The 23,897-nt window shown below is 43.5% G+C and overlaps 1 protein-coding gene across 1 annotated transcript in view; it reads right to left on the reverse strand.

Annotated features, from left to right (window-relative positions):
* The window catches only part of LOC126299008 (ras-GEF domain-containing family member 1B-like), a 2,459,283-nt gene that overhangs the window by 42,990 nt on the left and 2,392,396 nt on the right, over window positions 1-23,897 (reverse strand). The window contains exon 12 of the mRNA XM_049990678.1: window positions 8,275-8,477. Within this exon, the coding sequence (XP_049846635.1) occupies window positions 8,275-8,477 (203 nt within the window). The remainder of the gene's footprint in view (window positions 1-8,274; window positions 8,478-23,897) is intronic.

Raw genomic sequence — 23,897 nt, forward strand, 5'->3', positions numbered from 1 at the left:
TGTCATTTATTTTGTTGGCGACCCGTCTTATTTTAAGTGAAAGTCTCTGGGTTGTTAAAGAAGCTATAGTGCACATTAAGCAACTCCGTATTACACAGAGTAAAGGGATCACGAAGGCGCACGCACACACAAATGCAGAACAATGTTTAATTTTATCTGCACCATGTCATGTTTCGTCACTGCTGTGACATTGTCAGTCGGTCTTTCAGTACTAATTTTACAACTAACGTTAATGTTTATTGGAACAATGATCGTAATTCCTTTCTCTAATTTTCACCTTCTTTTAATTGCTGCTCCTATTTCATCTTTTCATATCTCCTTTACACACACCGTATAACGACAAAACCAATACTACGTAGCAGTTTGCTCTTGGAAGCAAATTGGTAACTTCTCAAGTACGCAAATGCATAGCTTGAACAGTGCGGGGCGCAGAAGTTCGAGAACGGTGGGTTCAAGTTTCTCCAGATTGTGTTTGCTGTCCTGCTTAGTTATGCAGCGTATTAGTCACCAGTGGGAGGCGTATGCACGGACCGCGCCTAATGGCATTCCTGCTCACGCATTGCATCTTCCACGGTCCGTTGTTCTCGTCATAATTGGTCAGTTGTGTGGGGCGCCAGTGCAGTAACGCTGTTGACAGCATACCCGCATGTACCAGCACACTACCATTGAAACGATCAATACGCTGTTTGCATACGGCACAATTGATGTCGAGAGCAGAGCCTCTGCACGATTATTTGCTCAGGATCCTCAACTCATATACACTGCATCACTTGAGCTTAACAGAAAGTCACAGAAGACCAATACAGACCAAGATGTTGCAGGTGCCGTATTTCATACGACGGGTGCTTTTGGAATTTTTGCAATACGCACAGCAAAGCACGTTCTATGTACGTCTTACATTTTGCCACACGTACTGTGGTGCTGTGTGATACTGGGAAATTTACTGTACCTGTCGTAGGTCTCCCGAACAGTGTAAAAGTAGTCCGTGGCAAACCACGGATTTCTGGAGCTACGTTTCCCCCTGAATACTGGCAATATTACTGTCCCTATCAACACACACTACACATTATAAAGCGATGGGTAATGAGGACCGCAGAGAAAATCTTTTACTGCCATGTATTCCATAACACACTGACGGCAAAGGAAATAGGTAAATTCAGAACTTCTGATAGAATTTATACTGTGTGCTGACTTTCATGCATGATAGATCGATAGCCTTAACTGAGTCGTTCATATTTAAATGTCTTTGGTTCATAACCCAAATTCACAGAAACAAATTCAACTGAATTTCGCAAGCATGGAATATTGTTCTCATAACACTTCATTTTTTGGAAATTTTCATATTTTTTGCTATGCATGTTGAATACATTTCCTGGCATGGATAACTGTCGGTGAATTCTATATGCACTTAGCCATGAGGGCATTAACGTTTGTAGCAACACAGGGCCAAACGTAGTTTATACTGACGTATTACGTCTTTTATGGGACTGCTTTATTAAACCGATATGTAGAAACTCCCATAGGCTGTATTGCATAATTCTAATTACATCACTTATAGTAGAGATTGTGCTACTGCAGAAGACGCAGGTCAAAGCTACTCGCTACAGGCAACATACAAGTAAAAGGTTACGTTTCAATATGAAACAGTGCACCAGCCAAAATTCTTTTAAAAAAAACTCTTGAACGTCCATGATAGTGCACTTCTAACAACGGAAACAATCTTCTCATGCAAAATACAAGCAAATCTCGACTATCATAAAATTATTTCCACAATTTTATATTTTTAGGGAAAATCAGTATTTTGTCATATAAATTTTCTTCATGTAAATCAGCTTCAATTAAATAATTATAAGTAATGATTCCAAATCAAAAATTCCACTCCGTTAATTTGTGGATCTGGTTTCCATCCAACAATGTTATTTAATTGCCTTTTGGTTGACAAGTGACGACGCTCATAACACTATGACCATACAGAAACCCTTCAGTCCGAAGGGGCAGTTGTTGCCAAGCTCTCTCATCTCCTAGATGATGTTCCTGAGTAATTCGACGTTGTCAACAAGTTTCTCATGTTGCCTTGCACTGCAAGTGAGAGGGTGAAATGCTGACAGTACTTCTCTGAAGTAACGAAATGACTTCCAACAATGGAATAATTTCCTGACGTTTAATTGAGAACTTTCAACTCAACTACACAATTCAGTATACAAATACTAGTACAAAGTTCCGCATGCGTGAAAGCAGTACAGATTTCGAGAAATGTGATCCAATTTTATAAAGAACGCAACCTCGCATTTTAGGTTAAAATTTATATGCGAGCTGTTTTAAATTTAACGTTTGTAAACCAACGTAATTTACCGTTCCGGTGCACCAAATAATGATAATAAACGCGAAACGCGTCTGGGTGATAATCTACATTCATTTGCAGTATGGAAGAGCGAGTTTTACTTTATACAAAAATAAAAACAAATCTTTCCAATTGCTGTGCTAATAGGTATTTCTCCACCTGTGCCATATACATGTCTCTGGTAGCGTAACGTAGCTGCTCAATAACGTCACAGCCTGCAGCAAAATTTTCTGCTTCTCTTAAAGTCACGGTCTTCTGATTTCCATGCGGTCTGTGCCAGTGTCCCCGACTATACCACATACATCCAACAGCCTCAGTTGATAGTTGAATGTATTGAAATCTTTATCTTAATACAGTTTTTGTCTTCTACCTACAATGGAAAATTGTACTGAAATGCAGGAGGATCTGCAGCGAATTGACGCATGGTGCAGGGAATGGCGATTGAATCTCAATGTAGACAAGTGTAATGTGCTGCGAATACGTAGAAAGATAGATCCCTTATCATTTAGCTACAAAATAGCAGGTCAGCAACTGGAAGCAGTTAATTCCATAAATTATCTGGGAGTACGCATTAGGAGTGATTTAAAATGGAATGATCATATAAAGTTCATCGTCGGTAAAGCAGATGCCAGACTGAGATTCATTGGAAGAATCCTAAGCAAATTCAATCCGAAAACAAAGGAAGTACGTTACAGTACGCTTTTTCGCCCACTGATTGAATACTGCTCAGCAGTGTGGGGTCCGTACCAGATAGGGTTGATAGAAGAGATAGAGAAGATCCAACGGAGAGCAGCGCGCTTCGTTACAGGATCATTTAGTAATCGCGAAAGCGTTACGGAGATGATAGATAAACTCCAGTGGAAGACGCTCAGTAGCTCGGTACGGGCTTTTGTTAAAGTTTCGAGAACATAACTTCACCGAAGAGTCAAGCAGTATATTGCTCCCTCCTACGTATATCTCGCGAAGAGACCATGAGGATAAAATCAGAGAGATTAGAGCCCCCACAGAAGCATAGCGTCAATCCTTCTTTCCACGAACAATACTAGACTGAAATAGAAGGGAGAACCGACAGAGGTACTCAGGGTACCCTCCGCCTAACACCGTCAGGTGGCTTGCGGAGTATGGATGTAGATGTGGATAGATACCTTCCCACGGAGTACCACGGAAATTGTTACACGAAGTCTTAACACAGGTCGTATCTTCCTGGCTCTTCTTAGTCAATATTTTCACATATTTCTATTGTTGCCGATTCTGCGGAGAACTTCCTCATTCCTTGTTTTATCACTCCAACTAATTTTCAACATTCTTTTTAGCTTCACATCTCCAACGCCTCGATCCTCCTCTGTTCCGGTTCTTTCACTGTACCTGTCTTACTTCCAAACACTGCTGTTATACAAACGTACATTCTCCGAAATTTCTTCCTCGGACTAAGGCCGATGTGTGATAAGAGCAGACTTCTGTCGGCAGGTACGTCCTCATTGACTGTGTCAACCTGTTTTTGCATCTCCATTGCTTCGTCTGTCATGGGTTATTTTGCTTCCAAAGTACCAGAATTCGTACAAATCGTCTTCTTTGCTGTCCCCATTACAATGTTAATCACTAATCTCATTTCTCCCCATTCTTACCTCTTTCGGATTATTCTCAATCCATTCAACAGGTCCTGTAATACAGGCTCAGTTTCGCTGAAGAAAGCGATGTCACCATATAATCTTATCCTTTCAACCTGAATTTTAATCCAACTTTGTTTTGTTTCTTTATTGCTTCTTCGATAAAAACAGGATGAATCACCTTAAATTTGTATCGCAAATATTGCGGAAAATGAAAGTGCTTTGATGTTCGGTTTTCACAGAATGCATTGGTAGTCAGGAGCTCGTAATGTTAGCCAGTCAACAGATTGTAGTAATGAACAAAATGCATGTTTTGTGCAAACATGTACTCTTTATGTGGAACAATACCTACCGACATTAAGAAACTAAATGTGGGGTGCATTAGAACGTGAGGAGTGTTTGTTGCAGGATTATAGTTTGAATGGTTTACAAGAGTCCTCACACTGAGAAGTGTGCAGTACCTGTGGTAGCACACTACAGAACAACACAACTGTATACACTGATTACGTGGTTCCTGACCAGTAACGAGACATTCGGCCATCACAGTTTTTGTTTAAAATCATTCCTGGCAGAGGCAGTACACGCTTCCAGTCTGGTATGGAACGAGTGCTGCACAGGTGGTAGCATTTCAGCGGAGATGCCCGAGCAGACTGTAGCAATACGTCGTCGCATACCATCGGGTGTAGTTGGTATGTCCTTGCAGACAGCATCTTTTAGCTTTCCTCACAGAAAAGAGTCAGGCGTCAAATCCGAGAATCGGGCTGGCAAAGCTGCTGGTCTTGTGCGTCCAATCTAAAGATTTAGAAATATTTCGTGAAGACATGCTGTAGTACGTAGTTCACTATGGGCTGGACAGCCATCAGGTTGCTCGTAGTCTGTAGAGGAGCGTCATCTAGCATCCTTGCAGGATGTGATTTGTCAGGAGCCTGCGGTACTTGCGCGTGTTCAGTATCCCGTCTGTGAAACACGGGCCTATGACCTGATGGTTCGCTGTGCCACACCACAGGTTTACACTCCCTGGACGCTGTCGTTCCTACTGACGAAGCCAATGGGGATTGTCAACAGACCAATAATAATGCTACTTTCGGTGGTTTACCTGACCGCGATAGGTTAATGTGGCTTCGTCACTCAACAAGATACATTATATGTCTTGTAGCATCCTGTCTTAATGGCCATGCACAGAAGTTACGCTCGTGGTGCCCTCCATTGGTAAGGCTGGAATTCAGCATGGTGCTGGCCCACACTTAACCTTGATGACAGCTTCCACTCTCGCAGGCATACATTCAATAAAATCCTGGAAGGTTCCCTGGGGAATTGTAGCCCATTCTTCACGGAGTGTTGCACTGAGGAGAGGTATCGATGTTGGTCGTTGAGGCCTGGCACAAAGTCGGCGTTTCAAAACATCCCAAAGGTGTTCTATAGGATTCAGGTCAGTCCATTATTGGGACGTTATTGTCGTGTAACCATTCCACCACAGGCCGTGCACTATGAACAGGTGCTCGATCGTGTTGAAAGATGCAGTCGACATCCCCAATTTGCTCCTCAGCAGTGGGAAGCAAGAAGGTGCTAAAAACATCAATGTAGGCCTGTGATGTGATAGTGCCACGCAAAGCAACAACGGGTGCAAGCCCCCACTGTGAAAAACACGACCGCACCATAACATCACCGCCTCCGAATTTTACTGTTGGCACTACACACGCTGGCAGATGACGTTCACCAGGCATTTGCCATACCTACGTCCTGCCATCGGATTGCCACATTGTGTATCGTGATTCGTCACTCCACACAACATTTTTCCACTGTTCAATCGTCCATATTAACGCTCCTTGCACCAAGCGAGGCGTCGTTTGGTATTTACCGGCGTGATGTGTAGCTTATGAGCAGCCGCTCGAACATGAAATCCAAGTTTTCTCACCTCACGCCTAACTGTCATAGTACTTCCAGTGGATCCCAATGCAGTTTGGAATTCCTGTGTGATGGTCTGGATAGATGTCTGCCTATTACACATTACGACCCTCTTCAACTGTAGGCGTTCCCTGTCAGTTAACAGACGAGGGCGACATGTACCCTTTTGTGCTGTACGTGTCCCTTCACGTTTCCACTTCACCATCGCATCGGAAACAGTGGACCGAGCGACGTTTAGGAGTGTGGATATCTCGCGAACAGACGTATCACGCAAGTGACATCCCATCACCTGATCACGTTCGATAATTTCCGCGGAGCGCCCCATTCTGCTCTTTCACGATGTCTAAAGGCCTCTGAGTTCGCTGATACGGAGTTCCTGGCAGTAGGTGGCAGCACAACGCACCTCATATCGAAAACATACGTTTTTTTGGGATTTCCGAATACTTTTGCTCACATGGCTACATTCCTATCTTATAATCTTTTAATACGAGATCCTCTCCTTTTGTCTCCCATTTTAATCGGTTGTTTTAGACGTTGTATATTAGACATCTTTCTCTTTAGCGTCAGCAGAAGTGCAGAAACTAGTAAGTATAAATTGTTGCCACAAGGAAATAAATCCTTGATGAAAATTCTGAGAACTTTGCGGACTCGGAGTGAGGCACGGAGCGATATTACACGCCTGGGTTGGCGGCTACGCGGAGCCTCGCTGGCCGCCTGCTTTAAATATTTAAAGCGGCTGCTGCTGCTGCTGTGGCCGCAATATGAGCGGCCGCTGTGTATTTTCTCCGCTGGCGCCTTTTGTCGCGGTTTCCGCCTCGTGTAAGTAATTCTGGCGACGGGATTAGAAAGGCTAGAGGCGTGAAGGAGGGGAGGGGGGGGGGGGGGGGGAAGAGAGGCCTGCGGCCGAATTAAAGAAAGGGATGGAGGCACGGGCTGGAGACGAGGGTTTCGTGGCACGCTGAGTTACGGCGCCCGACTCACCATTGTGCGCGACACCCAGGCTCGCACCTGGGGCTGCAGTTTGCCAGTGGCGACCCTGCCAGGATGGCGTGTCCTCGGGTTCTGTCAGCCGACTGTTACCTGCTCTTAACTCCTAGGCGCACAAATTCTAAGTTTGCGCTAAAACCGCTTATAATTTATGAAGCGTGAATGGCAAGAGCGAACTGACAATAGCCCCTAATATTTTATGTTACGGATTCTGTGTTTGAAGATAGGCACATTGCTAACAAAAGTTGGTGTTACTAGAAAGTAGAATGACCTGTCGGTAACCGCCAGTACAGTGCACCCCAGACAACGTTCTTCAGGAACAGAACGGCAGAAAGTCCACACAAACGACGACCGTACAGGGATCAGCGATATCTCATGGCCTTTACCAACAGCAGCAAAACCAAAATAAAAATCATAAAAGGGACACTTCTAAATGCCAGTTGGCAACTAAATTTTGGGCTTAAAATGAATATGTTGCAAATCACTGTAAGGACTTTCCAAAGACAAATGCGATTACCTCAGTAGATTGGCAGCTCATAATAGCATTCGTGTTTTCGTGTTTTAGCACTTTAAGATGCTTGTCGTCACCAGAAAATCCTGTACCAAAAATTAGTACTATATTATACAAACGGATAACGCACAAACCACCTGCCACCTACAGATCAACTACATAGATCAGAAATGGTCTCAATCACTATAGAATAATTACTGAATTTTTTTCCCGAAAGATGAACAGAGTCAAAATACGGTTCCACAAAATAAAAAGAAAGAATTTCTTTCGTACAAAGATATTCAAATTGTGTCTTGAAGACTTCGCAGAAGAATGTTTTGTTGATCAGGTGGTGTTTATCATTTACTATAACAGTTTCATGGTTGAAAATATTTTTTTTCGTCGCATTCGACGCCCTATACAGTTCCATTCTAACGTAATCAAATAGAATATCGATTCGACGATATGAGTAAGTGCAACAGAAAGAAAATTAAATAAAATAAGTTCTGAGCTTTGATACTGTGGTGAAAAAGCACAATACCCTTGCTCTTCCAATCTTCAAGTTATCTTCAATTCTACGTGTCAGATTGTTTATATGTCTATAAAACATGTATGAAAAGCTTTATGGTATTTCTGAAGGTGGGGTATCTTTACCAGCTAACTAAAATACGCAAAATACTCTAAGCGTTATACGGGCTTAAATCGACCGTTCCATAACCACGTGACCTGAGCTGCAGGAGATGCTGGAGCATCCGAATGCTCACTCCTTAGGTATTTATACTCTACGGTCCATCGTCTTAAGGGGAATGTATGTTATGTTCTTTAGTTCTGCTCCCACACGTAAGCGTCCTTATGTAGCAGCTGGTGATACCAGACTCTACGCAATTACACTTGAGATGACAAAAATCAGTGTATGGATGAAGGTGGACGGTGGTTTAACTCACTTGTTGGCGCAGCCTTCGTTGAGGAAGTAGAGGTCCTTGACGAGCAGCGAGAAGAAGGGGATGACAATGCGCTGGCGCTCGTCTGTGGCGCCGGCCGACCGCCACATCGCCGCCTTCAGCGTCGACCTGTAGCTGCTGAAGTTGGACGAGGGGTCCATCTGGTGCTCCAGGATCGAGAACTTGGCCGACTGCACCTTGCTCCACTGCAACACGCGTCGAAAGCACCCGACAGTCAGTAAGCGTGCGCAGTGAAATGTCCCAATACGGGGGCTGTTCTCCTCATCTTTAGGACACACACATTCAGTTTTACCCTTACCGTGTGTACACATTATAATGATAATATAGTTCGAACAGTATTTGCGAGGTTCATTCCGTAAGTCATGGCAACTACAGTATATCGTGCGAAGATATAGCATCACCGTAATCGCAGTAAATATATTGGATAGCCCGAGTCAAATATTACAAAAATCGGCCGACAGATTGAGGATGGCTCGGTACCAGCCCCTGAAGCATTCAGTTTGTCTATACTACTAGATGGATCCTCACCCACCCACCCTACTAACCAGACACCAGTCCATGCGACTTCGACCCCATTGCACAACTGACGAAACCACTGCTTGGAAGACTCTTTGTAAACATGGCGTATATCTTCACGGCATTTCGGTGACAGGTGGTATACATCAGCGCAATTCCAATGGCATTCACTGTCGTTGGCAACGCTGTGTATTGCTCTGAGAGATTATTTCGAGGCACAGTAATTGATTTTGATTGAATTTTCTTTTCTTCCCATTGTATTCGTGAACAATAACAAATTTCCAATGCGATGTTCCATTTCAAACTTAACCGTGACCTCCTATACTCGCCCCCTGTTTTATGTTAACATTCAGACACACTGCGGTACCGGTTCATGGTACACATCGTGGAATTCTCATGTTGTCGCCTTATTGAAAGATATAGGCTACCGTGGTTGCCGTGACTTACGGAATGACTCTCATATACCAACTATCATCATATTCACTGCACCTTGTACCAATGGCATGATTAAAGCGAGTACATAATGAATAAAATATTAGAAACATTATGTACAATGTAAAACACTTTTTATTTCTAGAGACTACGAAAACACAAGCATAATATTAGAAACACAACTATGATGTTACTAAAAATATGTAATTTATTATGGGCACTCACATTTTCACGCTATCGGTAAATAAATGTGAAAATGTTATTCTGATTAAAAAATTAAGATTCACGTCAACATTTGTTAGTTAGCAGTTCAGTTTGATAATAAATAACGAATACAAAAAATTGGAAAAATCTCCTACAGAGAATCGAACCAGCGACCTCTTGATTTCGAGATTAGCTCATCAGCTATGTGAGACTCACTTACCTGACGTGAAATTTTCTATACTTTACAGCACTCCGACAACTTCACAGTCGACTTTTCCGAATGGTTTTGAGAAATGCGTCAAACTGCGCTCACCTCACTTCAAGTCCTTAACTATGAACAAAACTGAAGAGGACCACAAGCCGTAAGGTCACCGTGTCAGTTTCCAGAAAGCCGGGACATGTAATTATGTGTGCATTTCAGATACCCACATATTGCATTTAAGCAGCTGGGAATATTAAACACAGTCGCAAAGGACATGTATTCACTTATGAAATTAGTTATCATCTATCCATATATGTTTGAGAGTAACACAGATATTGACAAGCGCAACACTAGAACGAAAGAGATGTGCATTACCCTTTAATGACTCTAATATCGGCACAGAAAGGAGTGAATGCAGCTATATAACTCTTTGTCCCAGGAGGATTGGTCAGTATAAAGAGATCTTGAGGAACGCTCGTAGGAAGCAAGAAAGCCCCATCAGGGACTAAAATTCAAACCTAAACAACTTAAAAATTTAAAATGCTATCATACTCTACTCATTAAGGGCTATAATCTTACGCTAAAGTTAGTGTATATGTTTTTAGGCAGTGTAATACAGTGCGCGAACTACCCAAACAATATATATCGATTATTTCAGAATGAGAACACTTCCAAAAACTTTGCACATAATTTCAAACCTGTTTAGAACCTTTTTCTCGTTGACCTACCGTTTATCGCTTAATTCGTTTTCACTGTTCAAGCAGTAAAATTGCAGAACCAGGCATCATCTTTTAATTTATTACTTCTTCAATACTGAATCTACTCACAACAAATTTTTGAGACAGTACCGATACATAACACTGAACGTATCTGCAAAATTATATTTTCGCACGACACATAGTTCAGGAGATATGGCTCTATAAGCATTAATATGCGTGAAAAAAGAACGACCAGACTTCAGTTGTTTATTTCAGACAAACTATGGGAGATACGAACACATCACGCATATCACTGGACAGAGGAAGTTTCAGTTTTCGTCACATCTGTGCTGTTGTTTGTTTGTCGCTACATGAAAAATGTACCACAAGACGAATCATTTTATGTGTTGCAATTTAGGAGAAGTCGATACACTGTTAAAGTGCAATGTGCATTCCGCCATCGATTCAACAAGAAGGCGCCTCTACACAAGCAGATTTATGACTGGAACACAAATTTCTCGAAACCTGATTGCATATGCAAAGGGAAGAGCCCCGGTAGTACAAGTCGAGGACAGCAACGTCAACTTCCTCAAACAAAGCTATGGCGTCTTCTGAAACGATGCCTGCGCATGAAGGCTTAGGAGTAGCAGTTGCTGCAGCAGTTACGTTCCGGCGGAGCAGGAGGAACGGATTTTGCATTCCAGTTCTCCAGGATATGGCAGAGGACACGAAGGGACGAATCAAAGTTTCATGTATCGGGTAAACTAAACACCCATAACGTAAGAATTTGGACGCCACAAAGTACGGGCCACCATAAAAAAATGGTTCAAATGGCTCTGAGCACTATGGGACTTAACATCTGAGGTCCAGTCCCCTAGAACTTAGAACTACTTAAACCTAACTAACCTAAGGACATCACACACATCCATGCCCGAGGCAGAATTCGAACCTGCAACCGTAGCGGTCACAAAGTTTATGAGCCTTTCTTTTGTTGCGATTGAAACTGTGACAGGATTGTCGTACCTGGGCATACTGCAAAATTGATATTTTCCCCACAGCAAGATTCCAATGATTTTCATTTTTATGCATCGCGGCCCCCCGCCACACTTTCACTTGGAGGGGCGGCGTTATCTTAACAACACCATCCCACAGCGTTGGATTGGAAGAGGCGGGCAACAAGATCTTGTTCACTGCTTTCGACCTTCCAGGTCACCGAACCGCGTGCCTAGTGATTTTTTTTTTCTGTGTGGTACATAAAAGACAGTCGTTTTTTCACCTGTGGAAACGACTGTTCAAGAGAAGAGTATAAGAAATCGAAGTCAATAAAGAGGAACCTAGTCATTCGTGTGTGGAACGAAATGGACTATCGTTACGATGTTTCTCGAGCAACGCATGGTGCTCACGTTCAGTGTCTGTGCGAACGTAAAACTTGGAAACTTCCTCTATCCAGCGACTTGATCAACGTGTTTATGTCATTCATGCGGTGATGAAGAAAAGAAAAAGAATGAAAGAAAAGGAACACCAAGAAAGAGTTGTGCGACATAAAAGAAAAATTGCAAGGGTGTTTCTACATCTGAAAGGTGATCACTGTTCAGATTTGAAGGCAGTCGCATAAGAGCGACGCTAGTGGCGCGGCTATAGGAATGCAAATCAGGTTTGATTTAAATACACTTTGAGGATTTAGGTCAGGTTTGCTTTAAATACACGCTGTAACGGTCGTGAAATGTAGTTACGTTTGAGACTGGACGTAATGAATTGATGTTAGTCAAGAATGGCTTTAGGGCGACGAAGAAGCCATTATCACCACCTCACCGAGTTTGAAGGAGGTTGTGTAATAGGGCTACGAGAAGCTGGATGTTGCTTCTGCGATATGGCAGAAAGACTTGGTAGGAATGTGGCCACTGAACACGCGGTGGTCACCAGAATGTGCAGTCGCAAGAGGACGGGCTCCGGACGGCCACACCAGCAGGGAAGGCCATCGTATTTGGCGTTCGGCTCCGGCGCATCGTACTGCATCTGCAGCAGCAATCTGGGCAGCCGTTGGCCGCCAAATGCTCTGTAGAGTGCATTAACACCGATCCTAAACCACCCCATTTCCGACTTCAGTGGCGTCAAGCGAGAGCTGATGGGAGTGCTGGGTGGAGGTATATTGTATTCTGATAGAAGCTGGTTCTGCCTCAGTGTCAGTAACGGCCGCATGTTGGTTACAAGGAGGCCAGCTGAGGACATGCGTGCTACACGCACTGAAAGTGCGCCTGGTCTTATGGTCTGGGACGAGACTACATATGACAGCAGCAGCACTCTCGTCGTGTACCCCAAGCGCCCTGATTGCAAATTTGTGCGTCAATCAGGCGATTCGACCTGCTGTACTACCACTCAGGAACAGCATTCCAGGGGTTGTTGCCAACACGATAACGCTCGCCCACATACCCCTGTTGTAAACCAACATGCTCTACAAAGTGTCGACATTTTGCCTTGGCCTGTTCGATGACCAGATCTGTCTCCAATCGAATTCTGTCCCATACGCGGACATCCGGCACCTGTACAACACAATCAATGCACGTCTGCATGCTAGCATTTCACATTCTGGCGGTCACACCGGTTATTAGTGTACCAGCATTTCACATTTGCAAAGGCATACCTCGCGCTTGTATTAACCTGTCGTCTTGCAATGTTAACAAGTAATTAAATATGTTACGTAGGCAAATGTACTCCTGCAGTTTCATTACCTTACATTACTTATGTTTTGCTATAGCGACTTTTTTCCGTCAGTGTAGTTTATCTGTAATGAACAACTGAAATCTGTTCTTTCTTTTTGAATCACCCTGTACTTGGGTGTTCGAGTTTTTAAAGAAACGGGGATGGGGAAGTTACCGGTTAACAACAAACGTCATTGATTTTCTTTTTAACAAATAAACTCTTTCAAGCAAGAGTTCATCTTACGAACTCGGGGCGCACGGGAGGCAATTTGTGAGGAGCGCAGTGCCGCTAACACTACATTCGCCTCACGAGGAGCGCCTGAGTCCTCTTACACTTGGCACGCAGGGTGACGCCAGCAGTGCAGCAGCCTTCCTCTCTCGAGGTTTGGTACGACCACTGGAGTGTTTGGCGCCAGTGTACAGCTGAGAGCCAGGCGAGCGCAGTGCTGCTTCATGCTTAAGACCGCACGTGACCTGCATCCCGGGCCGGCAGCCCCACACACGCTGACGTATGGCCCTCTAAAGCACCTCGGTCCAACTTCTGAACGTCCCCCCCCCCCCTCCCTCTCACCAAACAGGCCAAACCCACCTTCCTTCCTCCGTTCTCCTGCAAGCGGTCCACCATCGCATCTAAAATAATTTCGTAACGGCAAAAATCGACATACAGTTTGAGCTCTTATCTACATTGGATCGTGTTCTCATAAATGATTTCTGTATATGTTGTCACAGTTACCTGTCATTCCGCAGACGTTTTAAAGCAAATAAATCTGTCTTCTTTACCGAAGCCGTTAAGCAAGCCTTTGCCGTGGTAATCTAACTGGAAGCATCCGGTTCGACTCCTGGTGGCGGGAGAAATTCGCCCCGCCAGAATTTGAAGGGCAATGGGAGGAGAGGTGCCGGAATAAACTTCACTCTCACCGGACAGCCCCACGGTCTTGGATTGAATTCCAAACCTTTCACAGTGTCTCATGAAATGGGGCACATTACGCTGACGACTGTGAACCGTCCGTCAAATGGGGACATTAAGCCCGGCGGCCCCGGTGGTGCTATTCGAGCTCAAGAGGCTGTCCACCTACACAAGGCTCCACCGCATGCTTCCTCTCATCGTCACACAACACAGACATGACAGCACTATACACCCATCCGTTATAACCATTCTCTTCATGTAGAGTGTCACAGGCGTAAATCCGTTAGTGTCACGGTTCCACGTCGATAGTTGCTTAATTAACATGTACTTACTTTATTAATTTTCCCACGACTGGCAAGTGTCGTCGTTGAGAATGGTCTGTAAGGCCGAAATTGGCCAAATGGTCCAAATGGCTCTAAGCTCTATGGGACTTAACATCCAAAGTCATCAGTCCCCTATAACTTAGAACTGCTTAAACCTAACAAACCGAAGGACATCACACACATCGACGCCCGAGGCAGGATTCGAACCTGCGACCGTAGCCGTAGCGCGGTTCCGGACTGAAGCGCCTAGAACCGCTCGGTCACAAAGGCCGGCGAAATTGGTCAATTGTACAAAATGTAATAATGTAAATACGAGGGACGTTCAATAAAAAATGCAAGCCTTTTCTGCAGGTTGGTTTCATTCAGGATTCTCATATTACTCCCCACTCGTTTGCCTACAAGATCCTGTTCTGAACGTAGTGTCCGTTCAGTGCGCCGGCCTTCCGCTAGGCTGCTCGGGGGACCTATGTGCCCACATGGAGCCACTCTGCTAGTCGATGTCTCACTCACCGTCGTGCTGCGTCAGTGACCTCCCCTTCATTCCCGTACTGCTTCTCGAGGAATGCATCCTACACCGGGCCACACAGATGCTCTTCACTTTCTTCTGTTACGCGGTCATACACCTTCGACTACATCAATTGGTGGGCTAGTGAGTCAGCACTACCAACAGAGAAATATAACTAAGCAGCGAGGTGTTTGTGATCCGTCGATCACCTCGAATAACAATGTCCTCACATCTGTACATTACAGAAGCCACAGCTGTGTGCAGCCGGCCGGCACGCGGAACATCGGACAGGTTTGCGCGATCACGTTGCTGTGACGACGCCTCGCCCAACGACACGCCGTCTTTTTGTTCACTGCCACGTCTCCGCATACATTCTGCAAGAGGCTATCAATGTCTGCGATGCTCTGGTTTTCCGCCAAAAGGAGCTCGTTACAACTCTCAACTTGCAACGCACCACCATTTTTAGTCATCAGTCTTCTGACTAGTTGATGCGGCCCGCCAAGAATTCCCCTTCTGTCCTAACCTCTTCATCGGAGTAGCAGTTGCAAACAACATCCGAAGTGTGTCCCAGTCTCTGTGTTTCCCCACAGTTTTTACCCTCTACGGCTTCCTTTATTTATTCGATGATGTCGTATCAAATGTTCTAACCTCCTACCCATTTTTCTTGTCTGTGTTCCTCATATATATATATATATATATACCTTCCCTCGCCTATTCTCCGGAGAACCGTCGCATTCCTTTTCTCATCAATCCACCCAATTTTCAACTTTCTTCTGTAGCACCACATCTCAAATCCTTCAGTTTTCCTCTTTTCCGGTTTTCTCACAGTCTGTGTGCCACTGCCAAACAACCCCAAAAGTACATTCTCAGAAATTTCTTCTTCAAATTAAGGGCTACGTTTGAATGTAGTAGACTTCTCTTGGCAAGGAATGCCTTTTTGCCACTGCAAATCTGGTTTTTACATCCTCCTTGCTCCGTCGGTCATGCGTTATTTTGCTGCCTAGGTAGCTGACTTCCTTCACTTCATCTACTTCGTGATTACCAATTCTGATGTTAATTTTCTCGCTTTTCTCATTTCTGTTAGTTCGCATTACTTTCGCCTTTCTTTGATTCACTCTGTCCATATTCTGCACTCATTTCACTGTTCATTCCACTCCTCAGATTCCCTAATTCTTTTTCAACCCGTTGAGGACAGTAATGTCATTAACGAATCGTTTCACTTTGAAATTTAATTTCACCCTTGAAGCTATCTTTTATTACCGTAATTTTTTCTTCGCTATAAATCCGATTTTCTTTTCCATTCTTCTGTATACTATTCTCGTCGGCAACTTGGATGCATGAGCTGTTAAGCTGATAGCTCGGTCGCAGGTTCGAATCCTGCCTCGGGCATGGATGTGTGTGAAGTCCTTAGGTTACTTAGGTTTAAGTAGTTCTAAGTTCTAGGGGACTGATGACCTCAGTGGTTAAGTCCCATAGTGCTCAGAGCCATTTTATGGTTAAGCAGGTGTCCGATAAATCTCGCAGATGTCGGCTCTTTCAATATTCGCAATTGAGTGGTTTACCATTTTTCCGAAAGTCTGATAATGTATCGCCGGATTCATCGTGAAGAGAGGTCTTGTTGCCACTTCCCCTTAATGACTAGAAATTCTGATGGAATGTTATCAATCCCTTCTGGCTTATTCGACCTTAAGTCTTCCGAAGCTCTTTTAAATTACGACTGTAATACTGAATCCCCTATCTCTTCCATATCAACTCCTCTTATGTCTTCTGTCACATCAGACAAGTCTTCCCCCACATAGAGGCTTTCAGTGTAGCCTTCCCACCTACCTTCTCTCTCCCCTATATTTAACAGTGGAATTCCCATTGGACTTTTACTGCAGTATTACGAATCTTGCTTTTAATTTCATCGAAAATTGTTTTGACTCTTCTACATTCAGAATCAGTACTTCCGACAGTCATTTCTTTCTCGATTTCTTCATATCTGACAAATAGGCAGCTCACCTTAGCTTTCCTGCACTTTCTCTTTATTTCATACTGAAGTGACTGGTGTTTCTGTGTTCCTGATTTACCCTGAACATTTTTATACGTCCTTCTTTCGTCGATCAGCTCAACTATATCACCTGTTACCCATGCTTTCTTCGCAATTACCTCCTTTGAACCTATGTTTTTCTTTCCAACTTGTATGATTGCCCGATGTCCACTCTTCTTCAACTGTACTTCCTACTGAACTATTTCTCATAGTTCTATATCCTAAGGAACTTGAAGCGTATCTCTTCATTTCTTGGTAGTTCCGTATTCCACTTCTTTGCTCATTGACTCTTCCTGACCAGTCTCTTAAACTTCGGCCTAGTCTTCATCACTACTAAATTGTTATCTAAGTCCATACCTGCTGCTGCGTATGCCGTACTATGTATTTTCGGAATCCCTGCCTGACCATTATGTACTCTAACTAAAATCTTCCTGTATCTCCCGGCCTTTTCCGAGAATATCTCCTTCTCTTGCGATACTTTAACAGAGTATTCGCAATTACTAGCTGAAATTTGTTGCAGAATTCAATTACTCTTTCTCCTCTCTTGTTCGTAGTCCAAGCCCTTATTCTGCTTCTTGCCCTATAACCGCATCCCAGTACCAAATAACTATTACATTTTCATCTCCCGTTACGTATTGAATTACCCGTTCAACACCCCCATATATTTTCTTTAGCTCTTGATCTCACGCTTGCGACGTCAGCATGAATAGTTGAAGTATCGTCGCTGTTGGTTTGCTGTCGACTTTGATGAGAACAACCCTCTCACTGAACCGTTCGCAGCAGCACGCTCTTTGCCCTACCTTCCTGTTCACGACAATTGCTACTCCCGTTACAATATTTTCTGCTGCTTCTGCTATTACTCTATACTCATCTGACCAGAAATTATTGTCTTGTTTCCATTTCACTTCAATGATCCTCAGAATATCTAGATTGAGCCTTAGCATTTCCCTTTCAAGATTATCTAGCTTCCCTACCACGTTCAGATTTCTGACATTCCACCCTCCGATTCGCAGAACGTTATCCTTTCGTTGGTTATTCAGTCTCTTTCTCATGGTCACCTACCTCTTGGCTGTCCCCTCCCGGGGATTCGAATGGGGGATTACACCGGAATCGTTTGGCAATGCAGAGTTCATAACGGCACTTTTTTCAATTACAGGCACCACCTCCGTTATAGACGCCATATTGCGGACTATGTTTAGCGGCTCCATTTATCGGAACTTCATGAATCTATAAGGGATGTAGCGGGAATATTCTACGACGTCTCACACGAAATTCTGAATTTTTTCAAGCGAAATTGGCCGAGAAAAAAATACGTTGTACTACTTATTGAACGCTCCTCGGACTTGTCCTTAAACATCATTACAGTGACCTACACTCAACAGACAAAACATAACTTTCACATAACGCGAGGAAAGAGGCCATTGTGCGACTAGGAAAATTTTTTTTCCGATTAGGCGGCTGATCGTACCCACTAGCTAACAAAACGTTACAACTTACTCTTTTTGTCTACGTCTCCTGTGTTAGTCTCTTCATGTGTGGATAACTACTCCAACCTATTTCCATTTAGACGCGCTTACTGTGCTCGTGCCTTATGCTACCTCTACAGTTTTTACCTCCCAACTTCCCTTCATAAATAATGAACTCCTTCTTGATACCTCAGTATGTGATCTACCAATCTCTCCTATCTTTTAGTTACAATCTACCACAATGCTTTCTCCCCACCACCCGATTCAATAGAATATCTCTTATTTAGCTACCTCACCTATCCTTCAACATTCTTGTATAGTACCAAATATGAAAACTTTACAGTCTTTTCCCGACGGTGGTGTTCATCGTCCACGTTTTACTTCCATACCTACAGGATGTAAAATATTAAATGACACAGTTCGCGAACGAGAACATCAGTTAAATATAAAAGCGTTTCATCTTAATGAATTAAGTGGTCCGAACAAAGTATCGTATTCAGAGTGTTTCAGTAATTGGTATGCACGCAGGAGATTCATAATTTTTACAGCTGTATGGCAGGAGCACAGAGAAAACTGACCCCACTGAATGTGAGGCAGAAATGCGTGTCGTTTGTAATCTGGTCACGGCAAATGGTAACATTTCGCCTTTTAGCCTTCTCGTGCCATTGTGTACTTATTTATTTAAAACGCCAATCGCGGTGCGACTCTACAAATGTGATTGGAATTTAACGGTTGCATGCATTTACCGCTGTGTTATTTCTTCCGATTTTACACATTAGCGTGGCCAGCGAATAGCCAAATACTCGCGACCGGCAGCCTGGTGTGCGTGAAATAAAACTAAAAAGGAAACTAAATACAAAAGAGTCGCCCTGTAAATGCGTACAAAAATAATACAGCAAGGACGGCACAAATCCTGACCGCAGATGATGTTTTCGGTAAATAAACACGATGCAGCGCATTAGGTGTAAAAAGCGTCGCGTGCGTTGAGTCGCGACGACATCTGAAAGGCCCTGCACGCAGCAGCTGCGGTGCCCCACGGGAAAACCGCGGTCGCTTCGGCGTCGGAAATTCTACAGCCGCACACAGTTCGTGCCGGACTGCAGTAGGAATTGCGTCGGTCTGATTTCTGGGGCCCATGGCGCGAAAAAGTTATGTGGCAACTGTCTGTGTTCCCCGCTAATTCCCCATTTCACGCATTCAGTCTACTGCTTTGTGAAGGAATTTTCATGAGGCGTTTGTTCATACTGCATTTCTTTCTTCCAGTTCCCTTCATTAATCTATTTCACCTGAAGTAAGGAAATTTATATGTATGTAAATGTGGTGGAAATATATTTTCTTTTGTACAGTTGCTATGAGAGAGATCAGTATCTGAAACATTAATATCGGTAAAATCAGAGAAACGGACGTGGATGGAATGAACGGGGAAGGGGACGAATGGTCGACTTCGGTTTATCGGGAGAGTCTTAGGAAAGTGTAGCTCATCTAAAATGGAGACAGCGTGTAAAACGGTAGTGGAACCCATTCTTGAGTACTGCTCTGTGTGGGATTCCCACCAGGTCGAATTAAAGGAAGAAAGCGAAGCAATTCAGACGCGGGCTGCTAGATTTGTTACTGGTAGGTTCGACCAGCACGCAAGTATTACGGAGACGCTTCAGAAAATCAATGGGAACCCTTGGAGAGAAGACGACTTTTATTTTTTTTCCGCGAGGCACTGTTGAGGAAACTTGAGAATCGGCATTTGAGACTGACTACAGAACGATTCTTCTGCGCCTATTCACATTTCGATTACGTAGCACGAAGATACGATTAATTAGGGGTAGTACCGAAGCATTTTTTAACACTCACTTCATTTGTGAGTGGAACAGGAAAGGAAATAGCTAGTCGTGGCACAAGGTAACCACTGCCACGCACCATACGGTGGCTGGCGGGTTATGTATGTAAGTGTAGCTGTGAGTGAAGGAATGTGGAATGGAAAGTGTGCGATTTTCTGGTTTTTGAATGTATGAGAACGAGGATTCTGAACGACTGAAGATCTGTCAGTGAGAAAAGTGTATAAAGGTGGGGTAAAGAAAGCGTGATTACAAGAAATTAGAGTTGTTGAGATTATGTAAGCGATATATCATCACAGAAGAGCTCATGAGTGAGTTACATAGGATGGTCGGAAATAGTCTGGAAAACTTGTAAAGGATATAGGCAGACTAGGTTGCGGTGAGAAGTAATTGTTAAGAAAAAACTTCGATATGTTGCGCCGTTTCCTAGTTAATTAGTATTGAAGAGAGTCAATCAGGCTGTTACGGGCCAAACGTCAACCGTCCCGCCAGATACAATTAGTGTCAGTTGTTCTCAAGGCGTAGACATGATGACATTTGCTTTGTGGGGCACTCAACTGCGCGGTTATCAGCTCCCGTACAAATTCTCAATCTGTACACGGTCCATACTCGCCACTTTCACGAATGATGATGAAATGATGCGGATAACATAAACACTCAGTCCTCGAGCGAATAAAATCCCCGAGCCGGCGGGGAATCGAACCGGGGACCCTCTGATCCAGAAGCAACAACGGTATCCACTAGACCACGAGCTGCGGACAATACCGCACGAGAAGCTCAAAGTTTGGCTCGGGTTCGATCCTTACTACCGTCTCATATACAATTTTTGTATCGCTCTCTTGTTTGGTTTTAGGAAAGAAGACATGTGGCGAAACCATCCCTGACAGGCCGCTTGAATTTGGGTGTGAAACGGTCTGGTTGTAAGTTTCAATGCTAATGGACTCGGAAACGGCGCAACGTATTGATTTTTTTCTTAACAATTACTTCTCACCACAACCTATCCTCGTTCTACTCTTAGCTTTTCAGACTGTTTCTAACCACCCTGACGGAGGAATGTGGCGTTTTACTGAATTACGGTCGGAACTGATTGGTTACTAAATAATATTTTTTCAAGAAGTAGCGCATCTAATTTCTTTATGTGTCTTTTCTATTTAATAAAGAATTGCGCCCCTGTAATTATACATCGGACGTTGGGATCAAATCTGATTGAAAATCGGTGACTGTAAGTGAATTGAAACTATCAGTACACCTGGATGTTCCTTCAAATCTGCTCCGATTTTATTTGTACTTTCCTGATAACACCTTTAATTCAAAGCGTTTGATTCAAACTAGTTCGTAGCGCCAGTAATCATTTCAGAGTAAACCCGCGTCTGGATCATGCCCAGCCATCAGCAAGTTTCCGCAACACTAAATTAACTATCACTTCTCCTCTGTGTTAGCGGGACACAGTTTGCTTTATATATAACCCCAGGCACCTTGGTATGGAAGACCACAACATTTCCATTATTTTCATGTGATTGAGTATTAAGTTCATAGCACAGTCCTGTAACTGGTAATCTTAGAATAAAATTATACTGTAGAGTTTTGTGACTAGCTGATACATTACTTATTGAATATTTAGACTGCTAATAGTTGGAGGAACAAACGGATACACACTTGAAACACGAAATTTTATCGTTATGGATTGTCTGTACCTCAAGACCATGTTGTCCGTTGCCTATTACTTTCTGCCTATAGCAATCAACTATTTTTGGGAACGTTATCCGTAGTAATACTTTCGTAGTAAATTTGTCATCCCTAAAGTATTTCTTCATCGGCAATTTCCAGGAGAAAAGAACTGTTACTTTCGCTGAAGAGTGGTTGTTATTCTGTAGAGCAGTGTAAATTTTTAAATCGTCTGTGTCACAATTTGGAAAAATAGTGAATTTTTTACCTGTGAATTATTTTAGGAGTAAGAAGCAGCATGCAACCTGTCATATCATTTCCTTGGTATTTACAAATTGCTTACAACGCAGAGAATACGTGCTTCCTCTTCTATAACATAGTAGAAAATCCTACTTTTCTCATCGAGAAACAATAGTTTGGTAGCTAAAGTAGATATGGTCGCGAGAAAATGACTAACAATATTTTCACAATGCGGGGCCACAGTTATAATACGAGATTTCTTTTAAGTCAGTACCGCCATTACACTGTTGTTTATTTACGGTGTTACATTTACACTTACATAATCACAATTTCGGCTTCAAAGTGCCATTATCAAGTGTTTTCTGAAAGCAGATTAGACAATAACAGCGAAATACATAACAAGTGATATATCCGCATAACCATCCATATTTGTAATGCTTACTTACAAGTGTTACAAATGGCCTGGGATGGCATACTGTTGTATTGAAATACTCTATGAGACACATTGTCTAAGAGTCGACATTTCTGGCAGAGCCTACTGCTTTGTTTCGTTACTGTATACACCATCATGACTGAATGCCAGTTGGCTAAGTGTCAAATTGTCTTGGTCACTGACTTTAGACAAAAATATAGTTAACGCTAAACAATGCTTTCATTCGACGAAAAATTTGACCTGGCACTTGTGAATTGCTCTCAGTAATAAATTTGTAAGCAGTAGAGAATATTATAAATCATGATACTGGAACGAAACTATATGATTCCAGAGACGGTTACAAGTCTCAAACATGTGCTACATACATAAGTAGACTGAAACGACGAATGATAATTTCTCCCACGGCTGGAATTCAAACCTGGGTCTCCTGCCCTAGGTTTGCTACAAATTTTCATTCATCGCTTCAGTCTACATACATACATCATAGATGTTTGAGACTTGAAACGGTCTGTGGATTCATACAGTTTCATTTGATTTAGGAATCTATACCTAGGTTTTAGGCAGGGTCTCCCGCTTCTTTCGACACTGTGGTGCTAGCCCAATGGAATTGGACAGCCTCTGCAATATTGTTCGAGTTGAGAGGGAAACCAAGTGCGCCGAGGCGTGATTGGGAATCTGGATTGAAGAGGAAGGCGTGCTAGGGTAGTCTGTGGAGTTCTGCGAAGCCACTGCGCCAGGGTGACATAGTGGTTAGCGCATGTGTGTAGTCAGCAGGAGAACCTGGTTCAAATACCGGCCTTGGTGCAAATTTTCATTCTTCCCTGCAGTCTACGTACGTATATCACGATAATGAAATAATTGTCTTGGTCATGACAGATTAAAAGTCTGCGCGGGATCGAAGCCCTTACAGATTGCACTACTCATGCAAGACTGAATTCTAATTTGTTCAGAAAGTTAGAAAACAGCGCACACTTCGCTGCAAAGTAAAAGACTTATTCCTGAATTTACATGCTTGCCTGAATCTCTGGAATTAGTGATTAAATTTATTGGCTTCCTCGTCCTTTGTTACACAGTGGATTCTTTCGGCAGAAAGACACGAGAGAGATCTATTGTCCGTTGGTAATCTAGCGGTCGCAGTAATGGCTTTCCTGTATTCCCTAACTGGCTCCGTGCCGGTGGGAGTAATAGAAGCAGAGGGGTGAGGTCTGGGTGGAAGGAGTAGGGGTGCGCTAACAGGAGGGGCGGTCCCCGGACTCCCAGATAAATGGCGGGAAGCGCTTCCCGCGTCCCGAGAGAAATCGCCGACACGTGGGGGTGGTCCGCTCTGCCGCATGCCGCAGGCTGTCACCGAAGCACGAATGGCGGCCGCGTGTTAGGAAACCACAAAAGACAAACAACAGCTGCTGACGGAGAGCAGTCAACCCAGTGAAATAATAAATCAGCTAGTCTCCGTGCTG

The sequence above is a fragment of the Schistocerca gregaria genome, chromosome 1 (assembly GCF_023897955.1).
Source record: "Schistocerca gregaria isolate iqSchGreg1 chromosome 1, iqSchGreg1.2, whole genome shotgun sequence".
In the NCBI taxonomy this organism is placed as follows: Eukaryota; Metazoa; Arthropoda; class Insecta; order Orthoptera; family Acrididae; genus Schistocerca; species Schistocerca gregaria.